The following is a 14,770-nucleotide window of genomic DNA, read 5'->3' as shown; positions in this document are numbered from 1 at the left end:
AGGGCCAGCAATTTCAGAGGAAGGGGCTAAGTCCATTTCATTGCCCCCAGTGCTCAACTGGTACTTAATTTATCTATCCCAAAAGGATGAAAGACAAGGTCGACCTCAGCAGAATTTGAACGCAACACGTAAAGATGGATGAACTGCCACTAAGCATTGTGCCCAGCATACTAACGATTTTGTCAGTTCACTGTCTCACACCATGGGAAAATATTCTTTTCTACTCAAGGCACAAGGCCCAAAATTTTGGGGGAGGAGGCCAGACGATTAGGTCGACCTCAGTATACAACTGGTACTTAATTTATCAACCTCAGAAGGATGAAAGGCAAAGTCGACCTCGGCAGAATTTGAACTCAGAACGTAAAGACAAACGAAATACTGCTAAGCATTTTACCCAGCATGCTAACATTTCTGCCAGCTCACCACCTTCCATACGAAAATATTACTTTGCTAATGACTGCATCTTCCTTAACCGTCTGTCTTGCTTGGATACTCCCTCCCAATACATAAGAATTCCTGCAAGCAGCAGGCAAAGAAGAGAAAAATGTGGTGGCTCCCAAACTTATTTTGGCACAGAACGCATCATATATTTCTGAAAAAAATCATGCAACCATTACCTACTGTTATAACATGAGATGAATAATGACATTGTGCTCAAATAAATGAACGAAGAAAACATTGCAACAATTCCAAACCAAAGTACAATATGGTAAACTGTAACTTCAATTGTCCACAATGCAAAATGAACTGTTTGTACCACAGTAAGTGTGCTAAGGTAAAAAGAGTAAATCCACAACAATGAGTTAATGTATATCTAACATCACCTGACAGAGTCCATAAAGTGTCCCCCACAGACGAATCAACATAAGCTCAAATAATAAATGATGTGGGAGTGAAAAACATCACATGACAGAATCATGTCCATTGATTGGATGACACTTAATAAACAATGTTTTGTGTCGAGACAATTGGCATTGTCTTACATATATTTAACAAACAATTTTCATTGCCATGAATTTATTCACATGGAAAACATCATCATTTAACATCCACTTTTCCATGCTCACAAGGGGTGGAAAATTTATGACAGTATATAAAGGTGGGTAGGTGGAGAATTTTTCTAAGTCTTTCATTCTGTGGATTTATATATAATTGCTGTTTTTACAACAAGGTACCATTCCATTATTCGCATTACTCTCTTACTCTTTTACTCGGAATCTTGGGGTTAAGAGTGCAGACTACTAACTCCAAGATTCCGAGTTCAATTCCAGGCAGTGACCTGAATAATAATAATAATAATAATAATAATAATAATAATAATAATAATAATAATAACAACAATAATATGGAAAAATACCTTAGGAATGAGAACCCATGTTCGAAATTTCCCCAAGACACCTGATGAAGGCTGGTGGGTATATCAGCTGAAACTTTGTGTTAATAACAAACAAGATGAGGACAAATATCCGTCAAATGTAAATAATGTAAATAATTCTTCATCATTCCTTTCAAAACTAGATGTCATTCCTTTCACACATCCAGATATCATTCTGTCCACAAGTATATGTCATTCCTTTAATATCTAAATATCATTTCTTTTACATTTAGATGTTGTTCTTTTTATACCAAGAGTTATTTCTTTCACATGTACATGTCATCATCATCACAAGATGTCAGTCCTTTCAAAAATAATAACATTCTTTTCACATAGAGACATCATTCTTTATACAACTTGATGTCAGTCTTTTACATCTTGTTTATCATTCCCTTACATCTTGATATCATTTCTTTTACAACTAGAAATATTTCCTTTCACAACTAAATGGCAGTCAATATTTTCACGACTTCACAACCAGACATCCTTTCACTAACAGATATCATCCCTTTAAATTTCGATGTTATTCCTTTTACAATGATTCCTTTCGTAACTAAGATGCCACTCATTCATTTCACAGCTAGATGTTATTCCTTTCAGTATTAGATATCATTCCCTTACAACTTGACATTTATCCAATCCTTTCACACCAAGGAGTTAGTCATTCGTTCACAACAAGATGTTGATGACTATGAACATACATACCACTCTGAGCTTCTTTATGCATACGTAAGTGTTTCCGCCAAAGCATGACTGTGCGGAACATTTCAGAACAATAGACGCATTTGTATGAGTTCACAGTATTATGTATCATCATATGCCGTGTGAGAGACCCATTAGTGGTGAAAGCCGCATGACATATTTGACAGTTGTAATCTTTGATACCAGTATGAGTCCTCGAGTGTGCTTTTAACACTCCCATCGATACAAACATTCGATTACACTGTAGGCAACTGAAAGGTTTTTCTCCTGCAACAAAAGTAAAAATATGATGAAAATAGCAATGGAAAAATATGAGGAAAATAGCACTGGAAAAATCTCAGGAAAATAGCAATGGAAGAATATGATGAAAATGGCATTTTTAAAAATATATTCTCAAGAGATGCAGCACATAATTTTGTCAGTGAACTGGTCGTGGTCTCCAAGCGACGAAAATATTTTGACAAATTAAATTTAAATGTTGAGGTGAATCTAACGGTTTTTGTGTGTTATTTTAAATGGCTTATAAACACCTTCCACGCTGCAATTGTTTTCGTTCCAGCACACGATCTCAGATCAGGTCACTTGCTATGCAAGCACATCTCCATAATTCTCAATTTATAACTCAAGAATAGATAAAATGATATCATCATTATCATCATCATTTCACAGCAGCTTTTCTCTCATTCCAGCCAGGACAGCCATGTATCTCCTTTACAGTAAGACACTTATCCCAGCCCTTGTATCATGCTTTAACTGCTCAACACCTGGTATAAAGCCACTTCCCTCAATACTACAACCCTTACTCAAGCAAGAGATCTTATCTTGCGAGTTACTTGGTATCTCCCTAGTACCACTGTTGTGAAAGAAATGCACCCTGTATATTTTGCGAAGTGGTTGGCATTAGGAAAGGTATCAAGCCATAGAAACTCTCTTAAAACAGACATTCAAACTCTACACAGTCCTCTGGCTCATTAGATCCTATCAAACAGTCCAACTCATGCCAGCATGGAAGACAGATACTAAACAAAGGTGATAATAATGAATTCCATACTGGGGAAGAGTGAACAGGTCATCATGGTGCAAGCCAGTTCTTGTTCAGAGTTACTGCCCTCTTAGATGGATTGGGAACCCTGACTCATTCCCATTTTTGGCATGGTTTCCACAGTTTGATGCTCTTCCAAACACCAACCCCTTTCTAGTGCAAACTGGGTACATTTTGTCATGGCACCAGCACTAAAGAAGTTGTTTTGTTTCCAGCAAGACTAAAGAGTCTCCTATACCCTACATTGTTTTTATTTGCTTGTTCATTGGCACCAAAAAATTTCTTTTATCCCTGACAAATCTCAAGAGACCCTCTTCCTGACATTGTCTCTGTTCATTATTCCTTTCTTTCTACACAAAACTGGGTGGGAGAAAGAGGAAATAATGAAAGAGAACAAGGATAGTAAAAGTAAAGAGGAGATAGAAGAGAGAAAAGAAGAGAGCTAGGGAATATGCGATAGAAGGGATAGTAATAAAGGAGAGAGTAATGGAAAAGAGAGTGCCAGCTACATGACAATTGTTGGCAAGGACACTGAATATATACAACATGATGAAGATGTTAACAGAAGAGAAAGTAATGTGGAAGAAGGAGAATAACAAATAGAAGTGGGGGGGGGAGAAAACTAGAGTAACGGTAGCAAGAGGGTGATAGAAGAAAGATTAATGGAAGAGAATGAGATGTTGGGGATAACTACATTTTGGTTGAGTGGCAGAAGAGGGAGTAATTGGAGAGATACAAAACGATGGTAAAGAATGAGTGATGAATGTCACTAATGAAGGATAATGAATGACAGAGATAGAGAGAGACAGACAATAAGGCAGGCAGGCAGACAGTCAGAGATAGAGGCAAAGTTAGGGAAGAATGTTGTAGATCCATGGCTAGTTACAGAATATAGTGATCCAAATCTCAGAATTACTCAGGATTGCCATGAATTAAACTTTACAAGTCTTTATTTCTTTTACAAAGAACTCACTCTTAACATACCTGTGTGTGATCTAACATGTTGCTTTAGATGACTCGATTTCTTGAAACCTTTACCACAATAAGAACATTTGTAAGAACGTTTTCCTTCTTCTACTTCACGTATCATATTAGCTTGGCGTTGTTTCTGAGCAGCAGTCTGTTTTGGTTCTCTGTTAAAAGATTAGCCAATAAGATAGTTTAAACATCAACCTTGCTGACATAGAATGAAACCTGCAACTGACATACAATGAAATCCATAACTAATAAATAAGTCATATAATGAATATATATGTACTGTGTAAAGTACATATGTACTTTGATATAAGCATAGGTTACACACATCATCATCAAACATTTATTTTCATGCTGGTATGGCTGGACAGTTTGACAGGCGATGGCAAGCCAGAGGGCCGGGCTAAGTTTTATTGTCTGCTTTAGTATGGTTTCCTAATGCTAAGCACTTTAGAGAATGTACTGAGTGCTTTTTACATGGCAACATATCGATAATACCTAAAAACTATTAACAAAAACAATACCACAGATTTAGGAAACTTCTTCAAAAACTGCAACTGAGGTGCATTTTACCACACCAGAAAACTCTGTCCCTCATTAGCTTTGGTATGTCTTCAATTTCTCGTTGTGTGTCCCAGTCAATAATATCAATGTTGTTGAGTAATCTGTCCTTTATTAAGGTGCAGAAGTGTCCAAAATACAACATCTGATATGGCCTAATATTCAGCATGATAGCAATGGCCAACAACGGTTACTCTGTGTTAAATAACAATCCTTTCTACTATAGGCATAAGGCCTGAAATTTGGGGGAGGGGGTAGTCAATTACACTGACCCTAGTATTCAACTGGTGCTTCTTTTATTGACCCCGAAAGGATGAAAGGCAAAGTCAACCCCAGAGGAATTTGAACTCAGAATGTAAGGACAGATGAAATGCCACTAAGCATTTTGCCTGGCATGCTAATCTGTGTTAAGTAGTAATGATAAAGATGGGTAGAATGTGTCCTGAAATCTTCTCATTGGTCTTGTGTTCATGCCATGAGATGTTTTGAGTACTCATGAGAAAATTGGTGTATGTACCACCAAGACAAACCTGGAGCCAGAGTTTGGCTCCAAAGAAAAGAATGATCTCTACACATGCCCTGAAGTATTTGTCAAATGTTTTGTAGCTTGTTACAGACACTCTTTGCATGCCAGCAAGTTTTTCTTACTGTCAGTTATACAGGACCCAAGATATCTGAAGTCAGTAACCATCTTGATTCGTGTGCTATTGTTGGAACAAATAGGCAGAAGGCTTTCATTCTAATTGGTTGTCATGTATTCCATCCATGTTGTATTAAGAAACAGACATACTTTGACTATAGCATTTTCAGTGGATGTTAAGAAGTTTTGTTCCCATTGGGAAACCCAGAGGTTCAGAAATAACAAGACACCAGGTCTACATAATATACCAGCCATCATCTGCAAGTGTTCCCTCAAAGACAAACATCTAATGCAATGAAGCCTATGAAGAAAATGAATCAACAGCCTTCTTGAAGTCTTTTATTTCCACTTCCAAAGAAAGGTGACTGCCACCAACCTCTGAACTACAGAGGAATTACATTCTCACCTCTAGCCTCAAAAATCTACCATTCTATGCTCCTTAATAGAACTTCCTCTCAAAGCAACAAAGGTAGACCAACACTACCATAGAACCTGACACATAAAAGAATTGTGGAAGAGCTCAGAGTCTCCTAAAAAAGATGGCATCATTTACACTTGTGGGTTTCTCCAATGCATTTCATAAGAAAAATAGAAATTTGGAAAATTGCTACCTCTGTTGGTGGGACATTCTTTTAGCTCAACAATAATAACAACAACACACTAAAACAAAAAGGAAGATTCAATAATAAAACTTTATGAATATTTGACAATAACTGAATTTAGTAATAAGTATCTCATTAATATTATTTTTGTTCAACACTTACCTGCTTGGAAGTATGCTTTGTAGAGAAGTGGTCGGCAGAGTAGGTGCAAAGGATGTGTTTAAAGGACTCACGTCTATTACATTTGTTAACTGCTGCGAGCTCTGAAGACATAAGACAGATGATCAATAACAGTATAGATAAATCCAGAAATATCGATTGCTTTAGACTAAGCACAATGTCAATGTTTTATAAGGAATAAGTCAATTTGATTTTTGATCAAATGATCAACACTACAGCTACCCCTTGCTTACTGCAGTTTTGACAAACATGGTTTTAATAAAAGCACTGCTTAAATTTATTATCATCATCCAATAATTTACAAAGTATGTAATTTGATTATTCTCCTTGAAGAAGCCCAAGACAGCTCCTGGTTTTATGGTATAAATTTCCTGTTTCAAAGTGTTCAAATTAAAATTTTACATAAAAATTTCATGTCTGCTAATGTTTGAAACACCAGCTTAATAATGAGAAAGTTATTTAACAAAATTTTTCTTTATTTCAAAAATTAACTGAAACAAAAGCAGTGTATTTCGGCATAAATATGGTAACAAAATGGTTAAAACAATGGTTAAAACAGAATGGTTAAAACAACCCAATGACGTGGAGAATTTCAGAAAATTGCCAGACAAAAGTAGGTCAAGGCGAAAACTAACAGAAATTATTGCTTGGATGTTACACCAGAAAATTAAAGATCTGTCTTCAGTAACAATATAGGGCTTACATAAATATCCAAATGGTCAAAGAATATAATATCTGACATTCAACTTTACGATGAAAGTAAACAAAGTTTGTCTTTAGAAGTGTTGTGATGTATTGTAAGATACAGAAATAAATTTATTTCTCAAACGCGTGATAATGCTATAAATAGCGTGATCAGGACAAATTATCCATATAATGCAGAAAAATACGTTACCGGCCATAATTTATCCTGATCACGCTATTTATAGCATTATCACGCATTTGAGAAATAAATTTATTTCTGTATCTTACAATATCTGTCATGCTATGAGTAAATAGATGTAAGATGGAAAAACAAAAACAGAACTGAATACTTACAGGTAATGTAATTGAGCCTTGGTTAAAAGATAAATTTTGCTGGTTTCCTAATAGATTCTGTTGAACATTAAATACCTACAAAACATTAAAATAAAACAGTTCGTTTTAAATATAAAACATTTGTTTTATATTTAAAGAGAAGGCATTTCATGTATTTGTTCCTGTGGTAATCAGTTCATTCAAACAACTACACTCCAATAACAATCATTTGCAATGATGATGATGATGTAACTAAGTTACAAGGACATAAATAAACACCAGTTATCAAGCAGTGGCAGGAGACACAAACACAAACACACACTCTCATAGACACACACAGACAGACACACACACACACACATCATCATCATCATCATCGTTTAACGTCTGCTTTCCATGCTGGCATGGGTTGGATGGTTTGACTGAGGACTGGTGAGCCAGAAGGCTGCACCAAGCTCAATCTGATCAGGCAAAGTTTCTACAGCTGGATGCCCATCTTAACGCCAACCACTCCAAGAGTGTAGTGGGTGCTTTTTATGTGCCACTGGCACGAGGGCCAGTCAGGCGGTACTGGCAACAACCATGCTCAAAAGGTGTTTTTACATGCTACCTGCACGGGAGCCAGTCCGGCAGCACTGGCAACGACCACACTCGAATGTTGTTTTTCACATGTCACCAGTACAGGAGCCAATCCGTGGCCCTGGCAATGATCACGCTCAGATGTGCTTTTAACGTTCCACGACAGGCCTCCACATAGTTTCTGTCTACCAAATCCACTCAGAAGGCATTGGTCAGCCTGGGGCTATAGTAGAAGACACTTGTCTAATGTGGTGTGCATTGAGACTGAACCCAAAACCATATGGTTTCAAAGCGAGCTTCTTAACCATACAGCTATGCTTGTGATAAATATATTATGATATGGAAGAGGTAGACCCAGGAAGACATGGGACAAAGGCCAATCTCAAGACACTAAGCCTTATGAAAGAGATGTCTGAGGACCAAGATATCTGGCACATTGCTGTACTCAAGAAGACCTGTCCGCCACAGCAGAATTGATACCGGTGCAGGTGCCACATAAAAAGCACAGGTTATGCTGCCACATGAAGTGGTTGACATTAGGAAGGGCATCCAGCTGTAGAGACCATATCAGAGCAGACAATGGAGCCTGGTGAAGCCCCTGGCCTAACCAGCTCTGGTCAAGGCATCCAACTCATACCAGCATGGAAAATGGACATTAAATGATGATGATGATTCTCATTAGAAATGGTATCAATTAGATTGAAATTAAATTGTAACCAATCATGAATTGCTTTGTAATGGCTATATAACATGATGTATATAATATATAGATAAGAAAATGTAAAAGAGGGAATACGATATTGAAAATGAAGAATATTTCACTAGAAGATTGCTTTACCTGTTCTAATAAGGCTTCTGAAATAGCTGTTTGAGATAAAACAGCTGCATTAGTTGCGGTCAGATCATTTTGGCTAATATCACTAAGGCTAGAGCTGACAGTTCCATTCTGAAGTGTCGCAGCAGTAGTCAATGTTGCTGGTTGTGTAACAGTTATAGAACTGTCATCTGGTTGACTTGTCACTAACGTATTATCAGTCTTGTCCTCAGGTTCGGCATTTTCAATCACATGGTTTTCTACTTGATGGGTTTGAAGTGTTTGATCCTGCTGCAGCGCTTGCATAGCTAGTTCATGTCTGACAGGAACAAACAAATATATAAACAAGTTGAATAGTGATGTAATGAATTACAGGGATAAAATGCAGTGTGAAAAAGATTTTTTTTTAATTAATTGAGATTACCCTCTTAGCTAGATAAAATCGAAAAGCTAGTCGCAACTCTCTGATAAAAGGGGGAGATAATTTCAAGAAATTAAGGATTAATTTTAACTCTGAGGCTTTCATTTCCCTGCCCCTTTCTCTTCACTCCCTTCCTCCACTGTTAAGAAAGTAGGAGAAAAAAAAGAAAATCGACCGTATATAATTCCTAAAGGTTTTAAATGAACATAAACCAACTAATTTCATGATCCCAAGTTATGTTGTACTGAAAAGCCTATAGGAAGGACAAAATAGCACTATCTACAACTAAAAAGAAGGAAAAAATGGATTATGTGGAAGTATTATTCATTGTGCTCTCACACTTATAAGAAAAAGACCTCTCATAATAATAGAAAATTATTAATCCTGAAGTAGTTTTCTCCCCTTAAAAGGAATCTTCACCCTCTCTTCTATTTCTTAATAAACTCTCTCTCTCTCCTTCTTCCTCACTCTGTTATTCCAAAAGTAACTGTAGATGGCAGCACCAACAGTCCCCAGTCGAGTTTCCCAAGAATTAATCGATTTAAGGTTAATACACATGCTTAGGGAAAATGTAATCTTTGTTTGCAGCTAAAAGACACCAGCTAAGGGCGTGTTTTGATCTATTAAACCTCATCAGCACAGTATGGTTAACTTAAGCATACATAATATACTGACAAAAATTTGTAGATGTGGACAAAGAATTACAAATAATCATTGACCAAGACAATTTGCGTAATTAAAAAATACAATGAATGAAAGAGTTAGTTATTTCCCTTAGGTCAATTAATTAAATAAATTGCTAAAGTAACAAATATAAATATGCACCACCCTTTTTGATCCTCTATCGCTATTCTCTTTTTTATATTCACTTTGTCCCTTGAGGGTATGCCCCCACTTGTACCTTGAGGGTATGCCCTCACTTGTACCTTGAGGGCATGCCCTCACTAATTCTTTCCTTTTTTCTTTCCAGATGGCGCAGGAGTGGCTTATAGGCACAGGAGTCGCTGAGTGGTAAGTAGCTTGCTTACCAACCACATGGTTCCGGGTTCAGTCCCACTGCGTGGCACATTGGGCAAGTGTCTTCTACTATAGCCTCGGGCTGACCAAAGCCTTGTGAGTGGATTTAGTAGACGGAAACTGAAAGAAGCCTGTCGTATATATGTATATATATGTATGTGTGTTTGTGTTTTTGTGTTTGTCCCCCCCCCCCCCCAGCATCGCTTGACAACCGATGCTGGTGTGTTTACCTCCCCGTAACTTAGTGGTTCGGCAAAAAGAGACCGATAGAATGAGTATTAGGCTTACAAAGATTAAGTCCTGGGGTCGATTTGCTCGACTAAAGGCAGTGCTCCAGCATGGAGGCAGTCAAATGACTGAAACAAGTAAAAGAGTAAAAGAGAGATGGTAAAACCTTATCTCTTCTTCAGCAAAACACCTGTTCCTGTCTTTCTATCAAAGTTTCAGCTCTCAACACTTGGCATAAAACCATCTGCCTCAACACTACACCCCCTCCACAAACACACTCAGTTAAGGAGACTTCTCACTAGAGCTGGTGCCATGCAAAAAGTACCCAATATACTTTATAAACTGGTTGGCATCAGAAAGGGTACCCAGCCACAGAAATCATGACAGTCTTGTGGCTTGAAAGTTTACATCAAACCATCCAACCCACATCAGCATGAACAAATGATGACGATGATGATGATGATGATATTGGCCAACTGAACATGAAATCAACAGTTCATATCTCATCAACTTTACAAAGCTTTAAATCATCCAGTCAACCTTCATATAGACAGATATCAAACGTACATAGTTTACTACGGACCTGAACGAGAGGGATGTAGAATTAACAAATGTTTTGTGACCTTGTTATGCCGAGTTTAACTAGTTTTATGGTCATGAAAATAGCAACTGGATGTTGTTCCAATAAAAAATTGACCTAATGTGCCTAATTATTTTGATCAAGCAACTAATTGGATCTTACATGGATTAACTATAAGTGATAGCTTGCATCAGTCCATCATTATACACAGATCTAGATATCTTACTGAATTATAAGGTTGTTGTTGGCACTCCATCGCTTACGACGTCGAGGGTTCCACTTGATCTGATCAACGGAACAGCCTGCTCATGAAATTAATGTGCAAGTGGCTGAGCACTCCACAGACATGTGTACCCTTAACGTAGCTCTCGGGGATATTCAGCATGACACAGTGTGACAAGGCTGACCCTTTGAATTACAGGCACAACAGAAACAGGAAGTAAGAGTGAGAGAAAGTTGTGGTAGAAGAGTACAGCAGGGTTCGCCACCATCCCCTGCCGGAGCCTCGTGGAGCTTTAGGTGTTTTCACTCAATAAACACTCACAACGCCCGGTCTGGGAATCGAAACCGCGATCCCACGATTGAGATCCTACGACCGCGATCCTACGACCGCGATCCTACGACCGCGATCCTACGACCGCGAGTCCACTGCCCTAACCACTGAGCCATTGCACCTCCAGAATTATAAGGATCTCCTGACCATAATGATTATATTGCAGAACAAACACCTGGTCACCAGAGGGAGCTTCTACAGTCACATGAATTACTATAAATGTCAACCAAATTTCCCTCAAATTACACACTCTACCTTCATCTTAAAAACGAACACTACTACATCTGGACAAAAATGACAAGATGGCCATGGCTGGAATACCTTTTAACATCGATCTGCTCGATAAGAGCTGACAAGTTATCAAGGTTTAAAAAGAGGGAAAAAAATAGAAGCTTTTAAACGTTTTCATATTAAAGAATTTTGAAAAATAAAATGAAATAAAACAAATAAAATGAAAGGAGAATTGTAAGAGAGAATACTTCAAAATTTCTTTTCACCTGTGGGTTTTCATGTGTTTCTTACAATTAACAGATGTTTTAAAGGTTTTCTGACAATACGGACACATGAATGGCCTAATTTCAGTGTGTGTTGACATATGTCTTTTCAGGCTGCCACTGGTGGTAAAATTATTTTCACAAACTAGACACTTGTAGGCCTTGATCCCCGTGTGAGTTCGCGTGTGAGACTTGAGAACGCCACTAGACACAAACGACCGATGACACTGCTTACACTGGTATGGTTTTTCACCTGAATAACACAGAATAATAACAATACTGAATAATAACATTAATTACTTGTAGGGACACCATAATACATTATGCAACTATAACATATACTACAAAGTATATTAAACACTTTATAAGTCAATACTGTATCCAACCAGGTTAGCAGTGCTATTAAATCACTTTTTAAGGTTATCTCAACAAGTTTTCTAGAGAAATTATAACCAGCACTGATTCATTACAACGTTTCATATCCAAGTATGTCTAATGTAAACAACAATGCTATAGAAGATGGAAAAATAGGTAATGGATGCATATTTATATTCTCTTTCTTCAGCACCACATCCAACCCATTTACTATCCACAAAGAAGAACTAAGAACTCCTGAAACATGCATATGCACTCATTACCTATTTTTCCATTTTCAATCGCATTGTTTACATTAGACATATTCAGATATCAAACATCATTATCATCATTTAACGTCCATTGTCCATGCTGGCATGGGTTAGAAAATCTATGGAGATAACCTTAAAAAAGTGAATAATAACAATACTTTACTGAAAGAGTATAGTTTACTGAAGGAATACATTTTACTGCAAAAGTATTGTTTACTGAACAGACAAAGTTTATCTACTGTATTTACTTTTATTGACTTCAAACAAATCAATGCTAAAGTTATGCTCAATCAGAATTTGAATTCAAAATGTACGGGGTGTCCACAAGGTCTGGGTACATGGAGTAAATAAAATCATAACATAAACAGTTAAATATAAGAAATAATAATTTCTGGGTACATGGAGTAAATAAAATCATAACATAAACAATTAAATATAAGAAATAATAATTTCTTAAAGTATGTGTTAATCCCCATGTGGGTACATGGAGTAAATAAAATCATAACAAACAAATATAAGAAATAATAATTCCTTAAAGTATGTGTTAATCCCGATGTACCCAGACATTGTGGACACCCTGTAGAACATAATTATTCATTACTGTTAAACAGTTAGTGTTTACTTTGATTCTATAATGATCTCACAATCCTACAATCAAAAGTTAAAAGTAAAGGAGACACACACACACACACACACACACACACACACACACACACACACACACACACACACACACACACACACACACACACACACACACACACACACACACACACACACACACACAAAGAATGTGTGGCCGGCCATGTATAGGTTCAGAAATAGATTAAAAAGCTTGTATCCCAACCATGTGGTCTCAGGTTCAACCCCACAGTGCAGCACCTTGGATAAGTGTTGTCTACCATAGGCTCAGGGCAACCAAAGCCTTATGAGTAAAGTTAACAACAACAACTTGAAAAAAGAGCCCATCATATATATAAAGATGGAGGGAGAGAGAGAGAGAAAGATTGAGATAGCTAGATAGATAGATAGATAGACTTATATGTGTGTGTGTTTGTGTTAGAGCATACTTGTATATCCTAATCTTGACATGATGATTGTAAAAACACAATACATTGCCATCACGCAGGTGATGCTGTTCATTTCCAGTCTTTCATGAAAAACATGTCTTGGCATAGGGAAATATTACTTAGCTTGGAAACAAGATGAGGGTTGACGATATAAAGTTGTAGAAAGTCAGCCCTCAACAAATTCTGTCTGACCCATGCAAGCATGGAAAACTGAATGTTAAACACTGCTGCTACTGCTGTTGCTGTTGTTGCTGCTGCTACTGATGATGATGATGATGATGATGACAACAAAAAAGAAATAATGTGAAGACTGACCTGTATGAGATCTGACATGTTGCTTGAGATGACTCGATTTCTTGAAACCCCTTGAACAGTACGTGCACTTATATGGACGGTCGGAACTGTTCATGTCGGTGAGGTAGTTGTTAAAAATATTACTTCTGGGTGGCTGTTGGATGAGACCTGAACAAAGAACAAACAATATCGACATTACACTTCATATTTAATACAGTTGGTGCATAAATAGGTGCAGGCATGGCCACGTGGTAAGAAGCTTGCTTCCCAACCACATGGTCCTGGGCTCAGTCCCACCACGTGGAACCTTGGGCAAGTGTCTTCTACTATAGCCTCAGGCTGACCAAAGCCTTGTGAGTGGATTTGGTAGATGGAAATTGAAAGAAGCCTATCATATAGATATATGTATGTATGTATGTATGTGTGTGTGTATGTGTGTCTTTGTGTCTATGTTTGTCCCCCCATCGTCGCTTGACAACTGATGTTGGTGTGTTTACTTAGTGGTTCAGCAAAAGAGACCAATAGAATAAGTACCAGGCTTACAAACAATAAGTCCTGGCATCGATTTCTTTGACTAAAAAGCCCTTTAAGGCAGTGCTTCAGTATGGCCACAGTCAAATGACTGAAACAAGTAAAAGAATAAAAGAAAAATAACAACAAATCACAACAAAAAAATACAGGTCAATTTTTTTTGTTTTTTTTTACTGTTTACTGTTGCTTGTGTTATGATAAACACAATTGCCCTTCTCCTTGCCCATCTTGCTCTCCTCCTTGCCCTTGCTCTGCAAACCTTTCTAAGTGGTTGGTATCAGAAATGACATCAACTCATGAAATCATTTGCCAAAACCACAACTACGATGAAATGTACAACCACTCTTTAGTAGACCTGTCCAACTTGGCCCACCAAAGAGAAACAGAATTGGAGAAGGGGGTGTTAGGGGGTAGAAGAGGAGGAGGAGGAGGAGGAGGAGGAGTGGATGGAGGAGGAGGAGGAGTGGAT

General features: G+C 37.5%; 1 protein-coding gene across 1 annotated transcript in view; it reads right to left on the bottom strand.

Annotated features, from left to right (window-relative positions):
- LOC106876787 (zinc finger protein 236) overlaps nucleotides 1-14,770 on the bottom strand; it is a 67,513-nt gene that overhangs the window by 8,949 nt on the left and 43,794 nt on the right. Inside the window, exons 12-18 of the mRNA XM_052967663.1 lie at nucleotides 13,792-13,938; nucleotides 11,784-12,033; nucleotides 8,512-8,806; nucleotides 7,116-7,190; nucleotides 6,060-6,160; nucleotides 4,104-4,252; nucleotides 2,081-2,344 (exon numbers count right to left, since the gene is read on the bottom strand). Coding sequence (XP_052823623.1) covers nucleotides 2,081-2,344; nucleotides 4,104-4,252; nucleotides 6,060-6,160; nucleotides 7,116-7,190; nucleotides 8,512-8,806; nucleotides 11,784-12,033; nucleotides 13,792-13,938 — 1,281 coding nt within the window. The remainder of the gene's footprint in view (nucleotides 1-2,080; nucleotides 2,345-4,103; nucleotides 4,253-6,059; nucleotides 6,161-7,115; nucleotides 7,191-8,511; nucleotides 8,807-11,783; nucleotides 12,034-13,791; nucleotides 13,939-14,770) is intronic.

Source organism: Octopus bimaculoides, chromosome 4 (genome assembly GCF_001194135.2).
Source record: "Octopus bimaculoides isolate UCB-OBI-ISO-001 chromosome 4, ASM119413v2, whole genome shotgun sequence".
In the NCBI taxonomy this organism is placed as follows: domain Eukaryota; kingdom Metazoa; phylum Mollusca; class Cephalopoda; order Octopoda; family Octopodidae; genus Octopus; species Octopus bimaculoides.
Note: the sequence above shows the minus strand (reverse complement) of the source record. Positions and strands in the feature narration are given on the sequence as shown.